Below are 11,607 nucleotides of genomic sequence, written 5' to 3' on the forward strand. Positions count from 1 at the left end.
CCTGGCAAATTTTTGCCCACCCTTGATGAGGGAATTGAAATACACAAATATTACTGTAGCATAATTGAGCAATAATTTATTTCAAAATGTTAGCCTCATACCATAATTCCCTGAGTAATTTTTAACATACGGTTGCAACATCAATAAATAAAACACCAAAATGCTTGATTTCCCCCCCCCTTGTTGTACTGTTTGTAATGTTTCTATCTATCTATCTATCTATCTATCTATCTATCTATCTATCTATCTATCTATCTATCTATCTATCTATCTATCTATCTATCTATCTATCTATCTATCTATCTATCTATCTAATCGGTAGCTTAGCATTAATGTGGTGTAATTGCCTCGTAAACTGTCAGATGGCGCTCGTAAGTAGTACTGTCTTGTGCGCACCACGAAGAAGGAATGCGGAAGCCAAATGAGTTAACAACGGCGTTATTTCCTGGTTCTTCTAATGTGACAGTTTGGCATTCCCACGTGAATGGTTGACTCCGAACAACTATTACTCAGCAAGCCAGACGGTTAAGACTCGAAGTTCTTGCCGCACAAACCGTGTGCCGTGACCGGGAAGAGGCTGTCAATATGTCCGTTAATGGAAGTTCGCCGGTCGCCCTGCTGTCCTACGAGACTCTGGTTCACGCTGTGGCAGGTGCAATGGTGAGTGGAAGAAAGAGAAGTACGATAGCAAAACGTCAATACTACCGTTCGTAACTTTCAACTGAATCTCGGTAATTGTATTTGTTATTTCAGGGCAGCGTGACAGCAATGACCACCTTTTTCCCTTTGGACACAGCGAAAAGTCGACTGCAGGGTTAGTTCCCCTTGAAAAGACAGACACAAACAAAAATAAATCAATGCTAATCACAATAGAAGGGCTGATGAATTGCACCAGTGTCACGGTGTTATAACCATTTTAGTAATACTTTTTTTTCATCACAAACAGTGATGTACACCATCACAAACACATGTAGACAACCAATATAGCAATTAGCAATACTCACAGGTATCTTATTCTTTATCCTCTGAAAAAAGACTTCACATTACAGCAGTTCACTGAGATGTTGTGACAGTCTCCATGTATATCCAAATGTCTCTATGATACTTCCCAGCAGGTGACCAAGATGCACCCGCCACAGGGAGCTGCACAATCCCAGTGAATTACTCATGATGCACAAAGAGTTTAATTCTTCACATTCAATCTAATTGTCTAATTACTATTTGTTATTAAAAAGTAGAATATTATTTTGACATTTTCCTTATTAAAGAACACATTTCGAACAAAGGTTGAATCAAAGCAACTTGACTCGTTTGTTGAATTTGATGTCTTTTTTTCTTGTTTTCCTTGTTAAAAACGTTGTTAATGTTAAGAAAAACTAATGTTTAAAACTGACTAGTTTGCTATTCGGCTAACGATAATGTCAGTGCTCAGCAGGCCAGATTGGAGAACATAGTGGGCTATATAGTATGTGCCTTAAGAATTTAGCTTCTCATGATGAAATGGATCGGACCAACTAACATATAGTGTTGTTTTTTTATTTTTGTAGTTGATGAGAATAGAAAGTCCAAATCCACACCGGTCATCCTAGCCGAGATAGCGCAGGAAGAAGGCATGTAAGTATGCAAATGGACCTGTCCTTGGTCCTGTGCTGGTGATGTGCGCAGATGACTGACCACACCCTGTGAATGACATGTTCCAGGCTGGCTTTGTACAGAGGCTGGTTCCCAGTCATCTCCAGCCTCTGCTGCTCCAACTTTGTCTACTTCTACACCTTCAACACACTGAAAAGGCTGACGGTCACAGGGCCGCAGCAGTCGAGACTGGGCAAAGACCTGCTCATGGGCATCATATCAGGTGAAACGCAATCCGCTCTGTGATGCTGGGAAATACTGTCAAATTAATTTGTCCCATGCCGAAACTATAATTGTGTCAAGGGAAACCAATTGTCGCTGTTGCTCATGCAGGCGCGGTGAATGTGCTACTAACAACGCCCATGTGGGTGGTCAACACTCGTCTGAAGCTCCAGGGGGCCAAATTCAGAAATGAGGACCTTCATCAGACACACTACAAGGGCATTTTTGGTGTGTGTAGCTGTCAACTTAAAAACAAACCTTTTTCTGTGAGACGGAGGGTTTTTTTTTGTGCCTTTCGTTCTTTAGATGCGTTCTCCCAGATTATAGCGAACGAAGGGGTGGCGACGCTGTGGAACGGCATGCTGCCCTCGCTCATCCTCGTCTTAAACCCAGCTGTGCAGTTCATGATCTATGAGTCCATGAAGAGGGGGGCAGGAAAAGGTGGCAGGAAGGTGAGCATAAACTCCAAAACAAGTGAATGAATAAGACTTTGGATTTCAGAAAATGCACTTTATTACTTCAAACTTAAAACAGGATTACTGGAAACATGACAAAAGTTCAAATTTAGCCTTGGGTGACGATTTCAAGGGTTCTTTTCTCCTCTTTAAACTATCAACTTAAAAAGGATTTCATTTATTTTCCTGCATGTATATGCTCGAAATTGGCTGACGTCTTTCTCCATTAGTTCCTAATATCATGAAAAAGATTATCAAATGAAATTATTTTGATGGCAGTGGCACACCTGTCGACTGGTTTTGATTCCAGGCTCTGGCGTTCCTGTGTGGGCATGTTCTCTCCGTGCCTGCATGGGCTTTCTCCGAGTACTTCGGTTTCCTCCCACATTCCAGGAACATGAATTGTAGGTTAAGTGAACACTCTAAAATTGTCCCTAAGTGTAAGTGTGAATGGTTGTGTGCCCTGTAATTGGCCAGCAACCAGTTGAGGGTGTACGCCACCTACTGCCCGAAGACGGCACATAGGCCCCAGCAAGCCCGCGACCCTTGTGAGGAGAAGTGGCTCGGATAACGGATGGATATTATGATGACTGCGCTGGCACTCTTCCACAGATATCATCTGCAGAGATCTTCCTCATCGGAGCTGTTGCCAAAGCCATCGCAACCACCGCCACGTATCCACTGCAGACAGTTCAAGCCATACTCAGGGTAAGTACTGGATTATGTGTTGGATTTTGTGATTGTTTGCTCTTTCCTTAGTTGGGAGTTTCATCAATTTATTGATTAATTGAATCGGAGGCGGTAGTCCAGTGGTTAGCACGTCGACTTCACAGTGCAGAGGTACCGGGTTCAATTCCAGCTCCGGCCTCCCTGTGTGGAGTTTGCATGTTCTCCCCGGGCCTGCGTGGGTTTTCTCCGGGTGCTCCGGGTTCCCCCCACGTTCCAAAAACATGCATGGCAGGCTGTTTGAACACATTAAATTGTCCCTAGGTGTGAGTGTGAGCGCGCATGGTTGTTCGTCTCTGTGTGCCCTGCGATTGGATGGCAACCGGTTCAGGGTGTCCCCCGCCTACTGCCTGAAGACGGCTGGGATAGGCTCCAGCATCACCCGCGACCCTTGTGAGGATTAAGCGGTTCGGAAAATGGATGGATGAATCGGAGGCAAAATAGACTGCACTACTTGGTAGCCACCAGTAGAGGCGCTGTTTATTCCTTCTCCTCGAGTTTGCCACCCAAGGAGGAACAAACATGATGTTAGCTTGGGGAAGTTGAGTTCCATCCATAATTCCGCTTTTGAAACAGTAATTTCAGAAAATTCAGAGAGCAATTCTACTGTTTCAAGTGGACAATACCCATGTATTGTAACTAATTGTTATTATTTTGTGATTGTTCACATAATAATAAATAAAGGGTACAGTTAACCACCCTTTTAAACTGAAACAGTTCATTAATTTGTGTTGTGCACATTTGTCATTTTGAATATTAAATTTTGTATTTTGTCCATTTTCGTACCTCTGGGGCCACGGTAGATTTTGCTTCGGTTTCGTGGGCTCTCGGTTTTAAACATGCTGACGTGTTCATTTTTACTGAGTGATTAAGTGCGTGCTTGTCTTATCAGTTTGGCCAGTACAAAGGTGATGGCAAGGGCAGCCTGATGGGAAGTCTGGCAAGTATTTTCTCCTTGCTGATGGAACGAATTCAGTAAGTGCTGCTCTTAAGACGCACCGACAACCCTGCTTTGTCTCTTCATCCATTTTGCTTACTGTTTTGTTAATATAATACAGTAAAATACGTCTTTATTTGCCTAGCGCTTTTCACAACAATTGTCGTGCCTGCCCACGATACAGCTATTCATGAAAAAACAACAACCTTGGAGTGGAAGTAAAAGTAAACCGAGATATTGTGTTTGCAGAAGTGCGCACACCCTCTTATAACGCGGGATATAGCTCTGCTCATTAATAGACCAATCACATCATCATTCATTTTCACAAACAAGGACAGTTAGTGTGAATAACGTGGTGTCGTTCTTGATCCGTGGATTATTTGATCAAGTTTATCACAGGTATTATATTCTGGCATTTAGCGACTGTTTTCATTTGTGGAAAAATCTCATAATAATCGTCCTCCAACTGGAATCTGGGTTGAACTGCGACAGGAGCTAAGTTATTGAGGATCAGTCTAAAGTCCAGATCATATTTGGATTACCAGTCCGTGTATGATGGCTGGTGGTTCATTAAAAAAACGCGTGTTCTATTTGTGACAGGAAGCACGGCGTTCTGGGGCTGTACAAAGGCCTGGAGGCCAAGCTGCTTCAGACAGTGCTAACGGCCGCCCTCATGTTCGTCGTGTACGAGAAGATCACCGCCGCCACCTTCAAGCTCATGGGCCTGCACAGGAAGCTAAAGCAATGAGTAGGTAGTCACTTGCAGTACAAATCCAGCCGTGCCAGGTGTGGATGCACTGAAGAGTGGGACTGACACAGCTTCCAAGTCTCCGCTCAATGATGCACATTAACCAGAAGGAGGTGAAGTACATTAAACAGATCAAGTTTGGTTACCACAGTCAACCAGCTCATGTGATTTAAATAACTAACAGCAATTTACCTCAAAAAGGGCCTCTACCGAACCAGTTCTCATCCTGTTTTGAATTTCAGGGGATGCCGAAGATCACTATTCGTCTTAATAGGATTTGGAAGTTGAAAATGTGATTTTTTTAATTTAACGAAAGTTGTGTGTGACTCCGAATTAATGACCAAAGGAAAAAAAATGTGAAGTGCTCTTTAGGCAGGTTTATTGACACAGTGGCATTTTATATCAACGGTCAACGGACCTTTCCAAGGTCACTGGAACTGACACAGGTGGTAAAACACAAAGACCAGTTATATGCAGTTTCATCATTTTTTTTAAAGCCTATCGCTCCAACCCGTCCCCTAGTGAGGAGAAAGGATCTGGAAAAAGGACGGATGGTTGCCCAACACAACTTTTACAATGTTCTTGAGTCATTCCTATCAAGAAATGACCCATTGAACCGGGTCATCGGTTGCAAGAAGAAAAACACACATTATTCATACAACATTATGTGAAAGAGAGTCCAATGTGCCGCCTTGGTTCGATTGTGAATGTCATTGCCAAGTGTTACCTCTTCAAAAGCACACCATTGCTGTTGGTGGCATGAACAAGTGCCTGTGGTGCAGAAAGTGAGCCGGACACAATTAGTCGAAAGTCAGACATGACGCAGGCTCATATCACTTGGGTGCTATGGTTACCTGAAAATAACTCATCATGCAACTATTACATGAAGCCATTTTCACTTGTTTGGTAATATTTGAAAGTATCCTGTATATTGCCTTAAATTAATTATCTGACCAAAATCACTTTGTACTGTTGTAGTAATACAAGGTTTAATAATAATAAATAAATAGAAATCTTACACGATTCAGAGACTGGAGTTTTTTTTTTCTTAGCTTGGAAGAAGGACAACACATTATTTCCTCAGTCATTATTTATTTCATCGTACATACTGATACACAGATTGAAAGCGTAACAAAAACTAATACTACAGCGATTAGATAAAAGCGATGTCACCAAGATGTTAACTGCTGACGGACACATTTCGTTTCATAATTCATCATCAGTTCAAATTGAAAATCGATCACACAATCCTACACTCTGCATTACGTTTCTATCAGGTGAGTAGTTTGACTTTATACTACAGCGGTTAACTCGTTTTCTAATGACACGACGGGTAAAAACATTTGTACTGTTAATAAAGGTTTTAAGATTGCGGCAGCGACATCCTAGAATTCATTCACTTAACATGATTTTCATATGGAAAAAAATTGCTTTGACTTGTCAGCCACAAAGCATCGCTAATTTGATGGCGGTTCAACTTTGTTATTTTGCATGCATCGTTTCGATTAGTATGAAATGAAGTTGGTGTGACTCCCTTTAGCTCATTTTCGTCACATACCAGTCAGGCAGGAAGGAATAAGAGGAGTTCCTGTGTACAGTGAAGGTCACGTCACTGAGTGCTTTCCGGGAGAACAGATACACCACGCTGGAAGACCAGAGATGAATAGTTTGAATGGAGAGGAAAAAAAACTGGATCATGCTATTTCTGAAGAAATTTTACGTGAATGCTGAAGAGCCAGTGATATCTCGAATTAGGTACCGTTATGTAGAATTTGAGAATAAAATGAATGAGGACTTTACGTCGTGCCCCGGAGTTAGGTAAAATCTGTAATGATAATTGCACACACGCGTGCACTGACAAGCAATCCTCTAGATTTGTAAAAAAAAAAATATTCGTGATGACATACCAAATTTTGAGAGGATTTTTTTCGGCCTGGTGCCAGCGATTCAGCATTCACACAAGTGAAGGAAAGTACTTGAACTGGGAACTCACTGAGGATCGTCTTCGATCACCACACGCTTGACAAAAGACAGGAAGTCGCTGCAGAAGTTCATGCAGACTTCTGGCTTCCAACCCAAGTACTCACCCTGCACAAAAGACAAAAAAGCACATTGTGGGCCCGCCTCTCCTATAAAACAAGAAGTACTGTATACCTGAACCAGCTGTGGAATTTCGGCAGTTCGATAAGTCCGCGCGGACACGACAAGCCCATCGTCATTCTTGAAGCCGGCCACGATGCGAGGTACTCCGAGGAGGAAAGACTGTGCCCACCACTTGAGCAGCTTGAACCTGATGAGAAGAAAATCCCAGAGACCACTCACAAGAGGTCGCTAAATCTCAAAGTGTTGTCTTGTTCTATCGAGGTCAAAGTACACTTGTGTCAGATTACATCCTTCATCCTTGATGTCAATCTAAAAGCCAAGACTTGCGATTTGCAGTGAGAGTTGAATGCAAATCTGATTTAGTGGCACCTCTGCGATTATTCTGAACCAACCTGCGGAACTTGCTCCGCTGTTTGTCTGTGTATATCTCTCCTGATGTCTTGAGCTCCACATAGCAGGCAGGAGGAGCCGGAGCGTTCGGATCTTTGTCCCTGCAGTCCACCTCGCCGGAGTACAGAAGCCTGTGGTCCGAAAGACGAGTTCGGACCACGCTGTAGAAGGCCTCACGGGAGTTGACCACGCCAGTCGAATCAGGTACGCCGTCAACTTTGTCTTTGAGGGTGGGAAAAATAGTCACCATTGTTGCTGAAATGGTCACCAGTGTTGAGCAACTGAATAATAATTACTAAAAATAAATAAATATAAATTATGGATAAAATCCAGATTTGTTTTCTGTCAACAGAGGGATTAATGCACTGTTTGTACAATATTTTTGTGTTATCGATTGCTCTTGAGCTCTTCCATTTAAATGTGTTTATCTTATGTGTGTTTAAAAGCACCTAAAAAAATGCCATAAATTCTATAAAAACATGCCTAGAGCATTTTTTTATGCAAGGTATTTAGAAAGGGGGTGTCTATGCTGCTGATTTCACTTACAGCATGTGTTTTTGAGTGATGTAATATTGAGCAAACAAAAACACTCCAACACTCCCAACAACAAACCGTGCAAGTCCTACCTGCGCATATGTACTGCTCAAACTTGTACCCCCAGTATATATTCTCTTCGTGACTCTCAGTGCGGTTCTGTCGGCCCCGGCAAGCACTTGCAGTTTCCACTTCATTGATGTAAAATACTCCTTGGAACTTGGTGACGGCTAGCGACCACTCAGTTTGACCTTCATAAGGTGTGCATAAAACTTTGGTCAAACGGCCTCGCGATGTTACGAAGTCAAAGTCAGCTAAAGCTCTGGGGAGAAAAAAAATGGAAAATGTTATTGGTGTCAAAGCAAAAAGTCGGGGTTATGTGGTGCCTTGAAATACGAGTTCAATTAGGACCATGAGCTCGCTCGTGACCGAAAACCATATTACCCCATTGAAATGAGTTGCTTCCCTTCAATCATTATTGTGCTGGTGTCACTTTGCCCACTTGGGGGCAGTATAAAACCTGCGATATAGGATGTACATGGAGACGGTAACAGCTTTTCATTGAGCCGCATTCATAATTCAGGCCTGACCGAATTTGATTCTTGCAGATTAAGGTTCCGAACGGCCCATTCATGAAAAAAAAATGTAATGAGTAGAATAACCTTTTTGGTCCCTTGACATGGTCAACTATAAAAATATGACTCAATACTTTGTCCTCAAGTATTTGTTTAACTTTACAACTGAGAAAAAAATATTAAAAATTGGCCTTGTTTGTTTGTTTTTTGCCCAAGTGTGGGGTTTTTTTGGGGGGGGGGGTGTTGAACATCATTATCTTTGTCTTACATCGTAATGAGTTAATGCATAAAATAAAAAGATGATAAAAATGTCGAATATTGTCCAGCTGATTAATCGGTTGGGCCTTTGTGATGGTCATTCTTTGCCTATGATAAAGAATATACGCTTTTGAGTGTTGTTGGATTATCCGTATGGGTACACTATTTGTTGTTACTGCATTCAAATATCCGTTGGTTAAAGCACCGTGAGACTGATGCCATTCATTAGCCTGTCAATGGCGTTTTGCATAGCTTGTTCATATTAAGCTATGTGGACTTAAGCAACGTGGTTGTTATACATTGATTTTTTTTTGGTTGGACAGTAAACCTCTGTGAGTAAAAGTGCTCATCTCTCAAAATTTATGCCCACAAGCCTAAAGCGGGGAAAAAAAATAATTGGCCGAACAACTGCTCGTATCTCACATAATATTCACTCATATCTCAAGGCATCTCTGTCGTAACTTACGACGACACGTATGATGCAGCCGTCCTCTGCATGAGTTTCGACTTGTTGGCCAAGATCCAATGCAGGATGTTTTCCAGATTTTTTCTGACATTCTCATCCCTCTTTATGTAGCGGTCACTGTAGCCATTCCTCAGGTCAAAATTTGGTGTCTCGTCAGGTTCCACAAAGTATCTCATCTGACTCTTGTCGTGGTGGAATCGTCGCTCCGTGTCGAGGGAGAAGGAACCCTCCTCCACTCGCTCTTTGAACGGAGGCAAGCATCTTTCATACGGCTCCTTTCTGGTACTCAAAGTCGCAGCGTACATTGTTGTCTGAAAGTGAGGGAACTCCAAATGAAAAAAAACCCCCGCAGGCTACAGAGTAAAGAATCGAAACACTGATCAGTTGGACTGGTGCATTTCAAAGTTTAGAGGTCAAATTAAGTTCACTTGTAAAGGTTTTAGCGCATTTGCGGTTCATCTCCAAATCCCATAAAAGTTTAATTTTATTCAACAATAGAGGCATTCTAGTCCAAGTGTGAGTTTAGTTAACATCCTGAAGCTACTTGCTAATAACTGTGCTTTAAATCAGTGGTCTCCAACCTTTTTTGCCCCACGGATCGGTTTGATGACAAACAGTATTGACAGGGACCGGCCTTTGAAATGTGGAACAGCAAAATATTATGAAATGACCTGCATGAAAAGTGTGGTATTTTCGTAACATAATAATAAACATGACACAAGGAACGTCCTATCTGGCCACAACGCTCTCTGGTCGCTATGGTAACGTTCGAACGTGCCTTCAAAATAAGATAGAGCGCAAATAAAAAGTGCATGACAAATATGACTCACCAACGCCGCATGTTATGCAGAGTAGAGTGGGTTCGGCATGCGGAAGTCTCCCGTTAAGATAAATCCGTATTTTAAGTCAGACTCTTGATACTGTCGATTAAATGTAGCCTTCTTTGTCTATAAAGTTCTGTCTCCTGGCCGGGCCTTTTGCCCTTCCGAAACAAACTTTCCAAAGACGTTTGTTTTTTACTCATTTTGCTAGCTCCTGGTTTTCATTTTAACAGTAACCTATTACGGAACAGAGAGGCGCGCCTTGACCTGCTCCATGAGTGACGTGCTGTCTATGGATGTAACAGCGGATTTTTCGGATTCCGAAATGAATAAAACTGAAGTCGTGTTAAGTTATTTATTCTTTCTGTGCGGCCCGGTACCAAATGACCCACGGGGCGGTACCGGGCCGTGGACCGGGGATTGGGGACAACTCATTTAAATCATAACTGAGCATTTTCATCTTCACATCCTGGATCAGTACCGGTGGACCTTACATTTACAACGACTGAGTATTCATTGCCAGATTTTCTGAGCTTTTCACCCCAAACATTTGTCTGTCAATCATATCAAATCATAAAGTGAGAACATCATTAAAAACAAATCACGCCTATTTGTTGAAACCAATTCTTAATAAGTATATTTGATTAATTTTATGCTCTATCTAACACAAATTCAAGCCCATAAAAAAAAAGTCTCACCTTATCCGGGAACCGAGTGTGAGAGTGTGACGATACCAACAGCACTGTCAAGACTTGTTGCCTTCACTTGGTTTTCTTTCTGCTCAAGTGGAAGTTTCGGTTTCATTACTCATGAATTCAAGACACCACAGGAATCAGGATAACTGTTTGTTTCACTTTCCAAGGAAACCCTGCCCATTTTCCCTTCAACACACACACATACGCACGCGCGCGTACACACACACACACACACACACACACAAACAGCAAACTGTTTTCGCCCTGTGAGTCAACTTGGAACCCCCCCCCCCCCCCCCAAAACAACAAGATTCTTTTCCCCATTCATCCAAAGGGAATTCACATGAGCCGAATGAAATCACTTCTCCCTAATAGTCCCCATTATACCGCTGTTGGTCTGCAACCCCCCCCCCCCTTACCCCCCCAAAAAACATGAAAACCCAAATCTGGTCCACCCCTTTGCTCACTATAATCTGGGAGAACGCATCTAAAGAACGAAAGGCACAAAAAAACCCCCTCCGTCTCACAGAAAAAGGTTTGATTATAAGTTGACAGCTACACACACCAAAAATGCCCTTGTAGTGTGTCTGATGAAGGTCCTCATTTCTGAATTTGGCCCCCTGGAGCTTCAGACGAGTGTTGACCACCCACATGGGCGTTGTTAGTAGCACATTCACCGCGCCTGCATGAGCAACAGCGACAATTGGTTTCCCTTGACACAATTATAGTTTCGGCATGGGACAAATTCATTTGACAGTATTTCCCAGCATCACAGAGCGGATTGCGTTTCACCTGATATGATGCCCATGAGCAGGTCTTTGCCTAGTCTCGACTGCTGCGGCCCTGTGACCGTCAGCCTTTTCAGTGTGTTGAAGGTGTAGAAGTAGACAAAGTTGGAGCAGCAGAGGCTGGAGATGACTGGGAACCAGCCTCTGTACAAAGCCAGCCTGGAACATGTCATTCACAGGGTGTGGTCAGTCATCTGCGCACATCACCAGCACAGGACCAAGGACAGGACCATTTGCATACTTACATGCCTTCTTCC

General features: G+C 42.7%; 2 protein-coding genes and 1 long non-coding RNA gene across 6 annotated transcripts; 1 reads left to right on the forward strand and 2 right to left on the reverse strand.

Moving 5' to 3' along the window:
- Positions 1-409: 409 nt before the first annotated feature.
- slc25a17l (solute carrier family 25 member 17-like) lies at positions 410-5,743 on the forward strand. 2 transcript variants are annotated; one of them, XM_086133732.1, is made up of 9 exons: positions 410-660; positions 754-814; positions 1,548-1,614; positions 1,701-1,855; positions 1,966-2,082; positions 2,161-2,306; positions 2,922-3,017; positions 3,928-4,010; positions 4,573-5,743. In XM_086133732.1, the coding sequence occupies exons 1-9, from the start codon at positions 586-588 to the stop codon at positions 4,718-4,720; spliced, it is 948 nt and encodes a 315-aa protein (XP_085989858.1). In that variant the 5' UTR covers positions 410-585; the 3' UTR covers positions 4,721-5,743. The 2 variants fall into 2 exon arrangements, with proteins under 2 accessions (XP_085989858.1, XP_085989857.1); XM_086133731.1 differs by having other exon boundaries at positions 1,966-2,306.
- Positions 5,744-5,792: 49 nt separating this feature from the next.
- LOC147193252 (decapping and exoribonuclease protein-like) lies at positions 5,793-10,722 on the reverse strand. Of its 3 annotated transcripts, XM_086133650.1 has the most exons (7): positions 10,566-10,722; positions 9,047-9,357; positions 7,840-8,069; positions 7,216-7,435; positions 6,875-7,010; positions 6,714-6,808; positions 5,793-6,365 (listed from the first exon to the last, which is right to left on the reverse strand). In XM_086133650.1, exons 2-7 carry the CDS (start codon positions 9,349-9,351, stop codon positions 6,257-6,259), a joined length of 1,095 nt encoding a protein of 364 aa, XP_085989776.1. In that variant the 5' UTR covers positions 9,352-9,357; positions 10,566-10,722; the 3' UTR covers positions 5,793-6,256. The 3 variants fall into 3 exon arrangements, with proteins under 3 accessions (XP_085989776.1, XP_085989774.1, XP_085989775.1); XM_086133648.1 differs by having other exon boundaries at positions 6,714-7,010; XM_086133649.1 differs by lacking the exon at positions 10,566-10,722 and having other exon boundaries at positions 6,714-7,010; positions 9,047-9,376.
- A 306-nt stretch (positions 10,723-11,028) lies between these two features.
- Positions 11,029-11,385, reverse strand: LOC147193253 (uncharacterized). Its single transcript, XR_015103250.1, has 3 exons — positions 11,355-11,385; positions 11,128-11,244; positions 11,029-11,049 (listed from the first exon to the last, which is right to left on the reverse strand). It is a non-coding gene; the product is annotated as an uncharacterized LOC147193253 (long non-coding RNA).
- Positions 11,386-11,607: the final 222 nt, after the last annotated feature.

This window comes from Hippocampus guttulatus, chromosome 16 (genome assembly GCF_054856545.1).
Source record: "Hippocampus guttulatus isolate MCC_2025c chromosome 16, RoL_Hgut_1.0, whole genome shotgun sequence".
In the NCBI taxonomy this organism is placed as follows: Eukaryota; Metazoa; Chordata; class Actinopteri; order Syngnathiformes; family Syngnathidae; genus Hippocampus; species Hippocampus guttulatus.

Coding starts and splice junctions, on each gene's coding strand:
- LOC147193252 (XM_086133648.1), bottom strand. CDS start 9,351: ATGTACGCTGCGACTTTGAGTACCAGAAAGGAGCCGTATGAAAGATGC. Junction 7,011..7,215: donor CAGCGGAGCAAGTTCCGCAG/GTTGGTTCAGAA, acceptor TCTTCTCATCAG/GTTCAAGCTGCTCAAGTGGT. Junction 6,366..6,713: donor GTGATCGAAGACGATCCTCA/GTGAGTTCCCAG, acceptor CTGGTCTTCCAG/CGTGGTGTATCTGTTCTCCC.
- slc25a17l (XM_086133731.1), top strand. CDS start 586: ATGTCCGTTAATGGAAGTTCGCCGGTCGCCCTGCTGTCCTACGAGACT. Junction 2,307..2,921: donor CAGGAAAAGGTGGCAGGAAG/GTGAGCATAAAC, acceptor ACTCTTCCACAG/ATATCATCTGCAGAGATCTT. Junction 3,018..3,927: donor CAGTTCAAGCCATACTCAGG/GTAAGTACTGGA, acceptor TTGTCTTATCAG/TTTGGCCAGTACAAAGGTGA.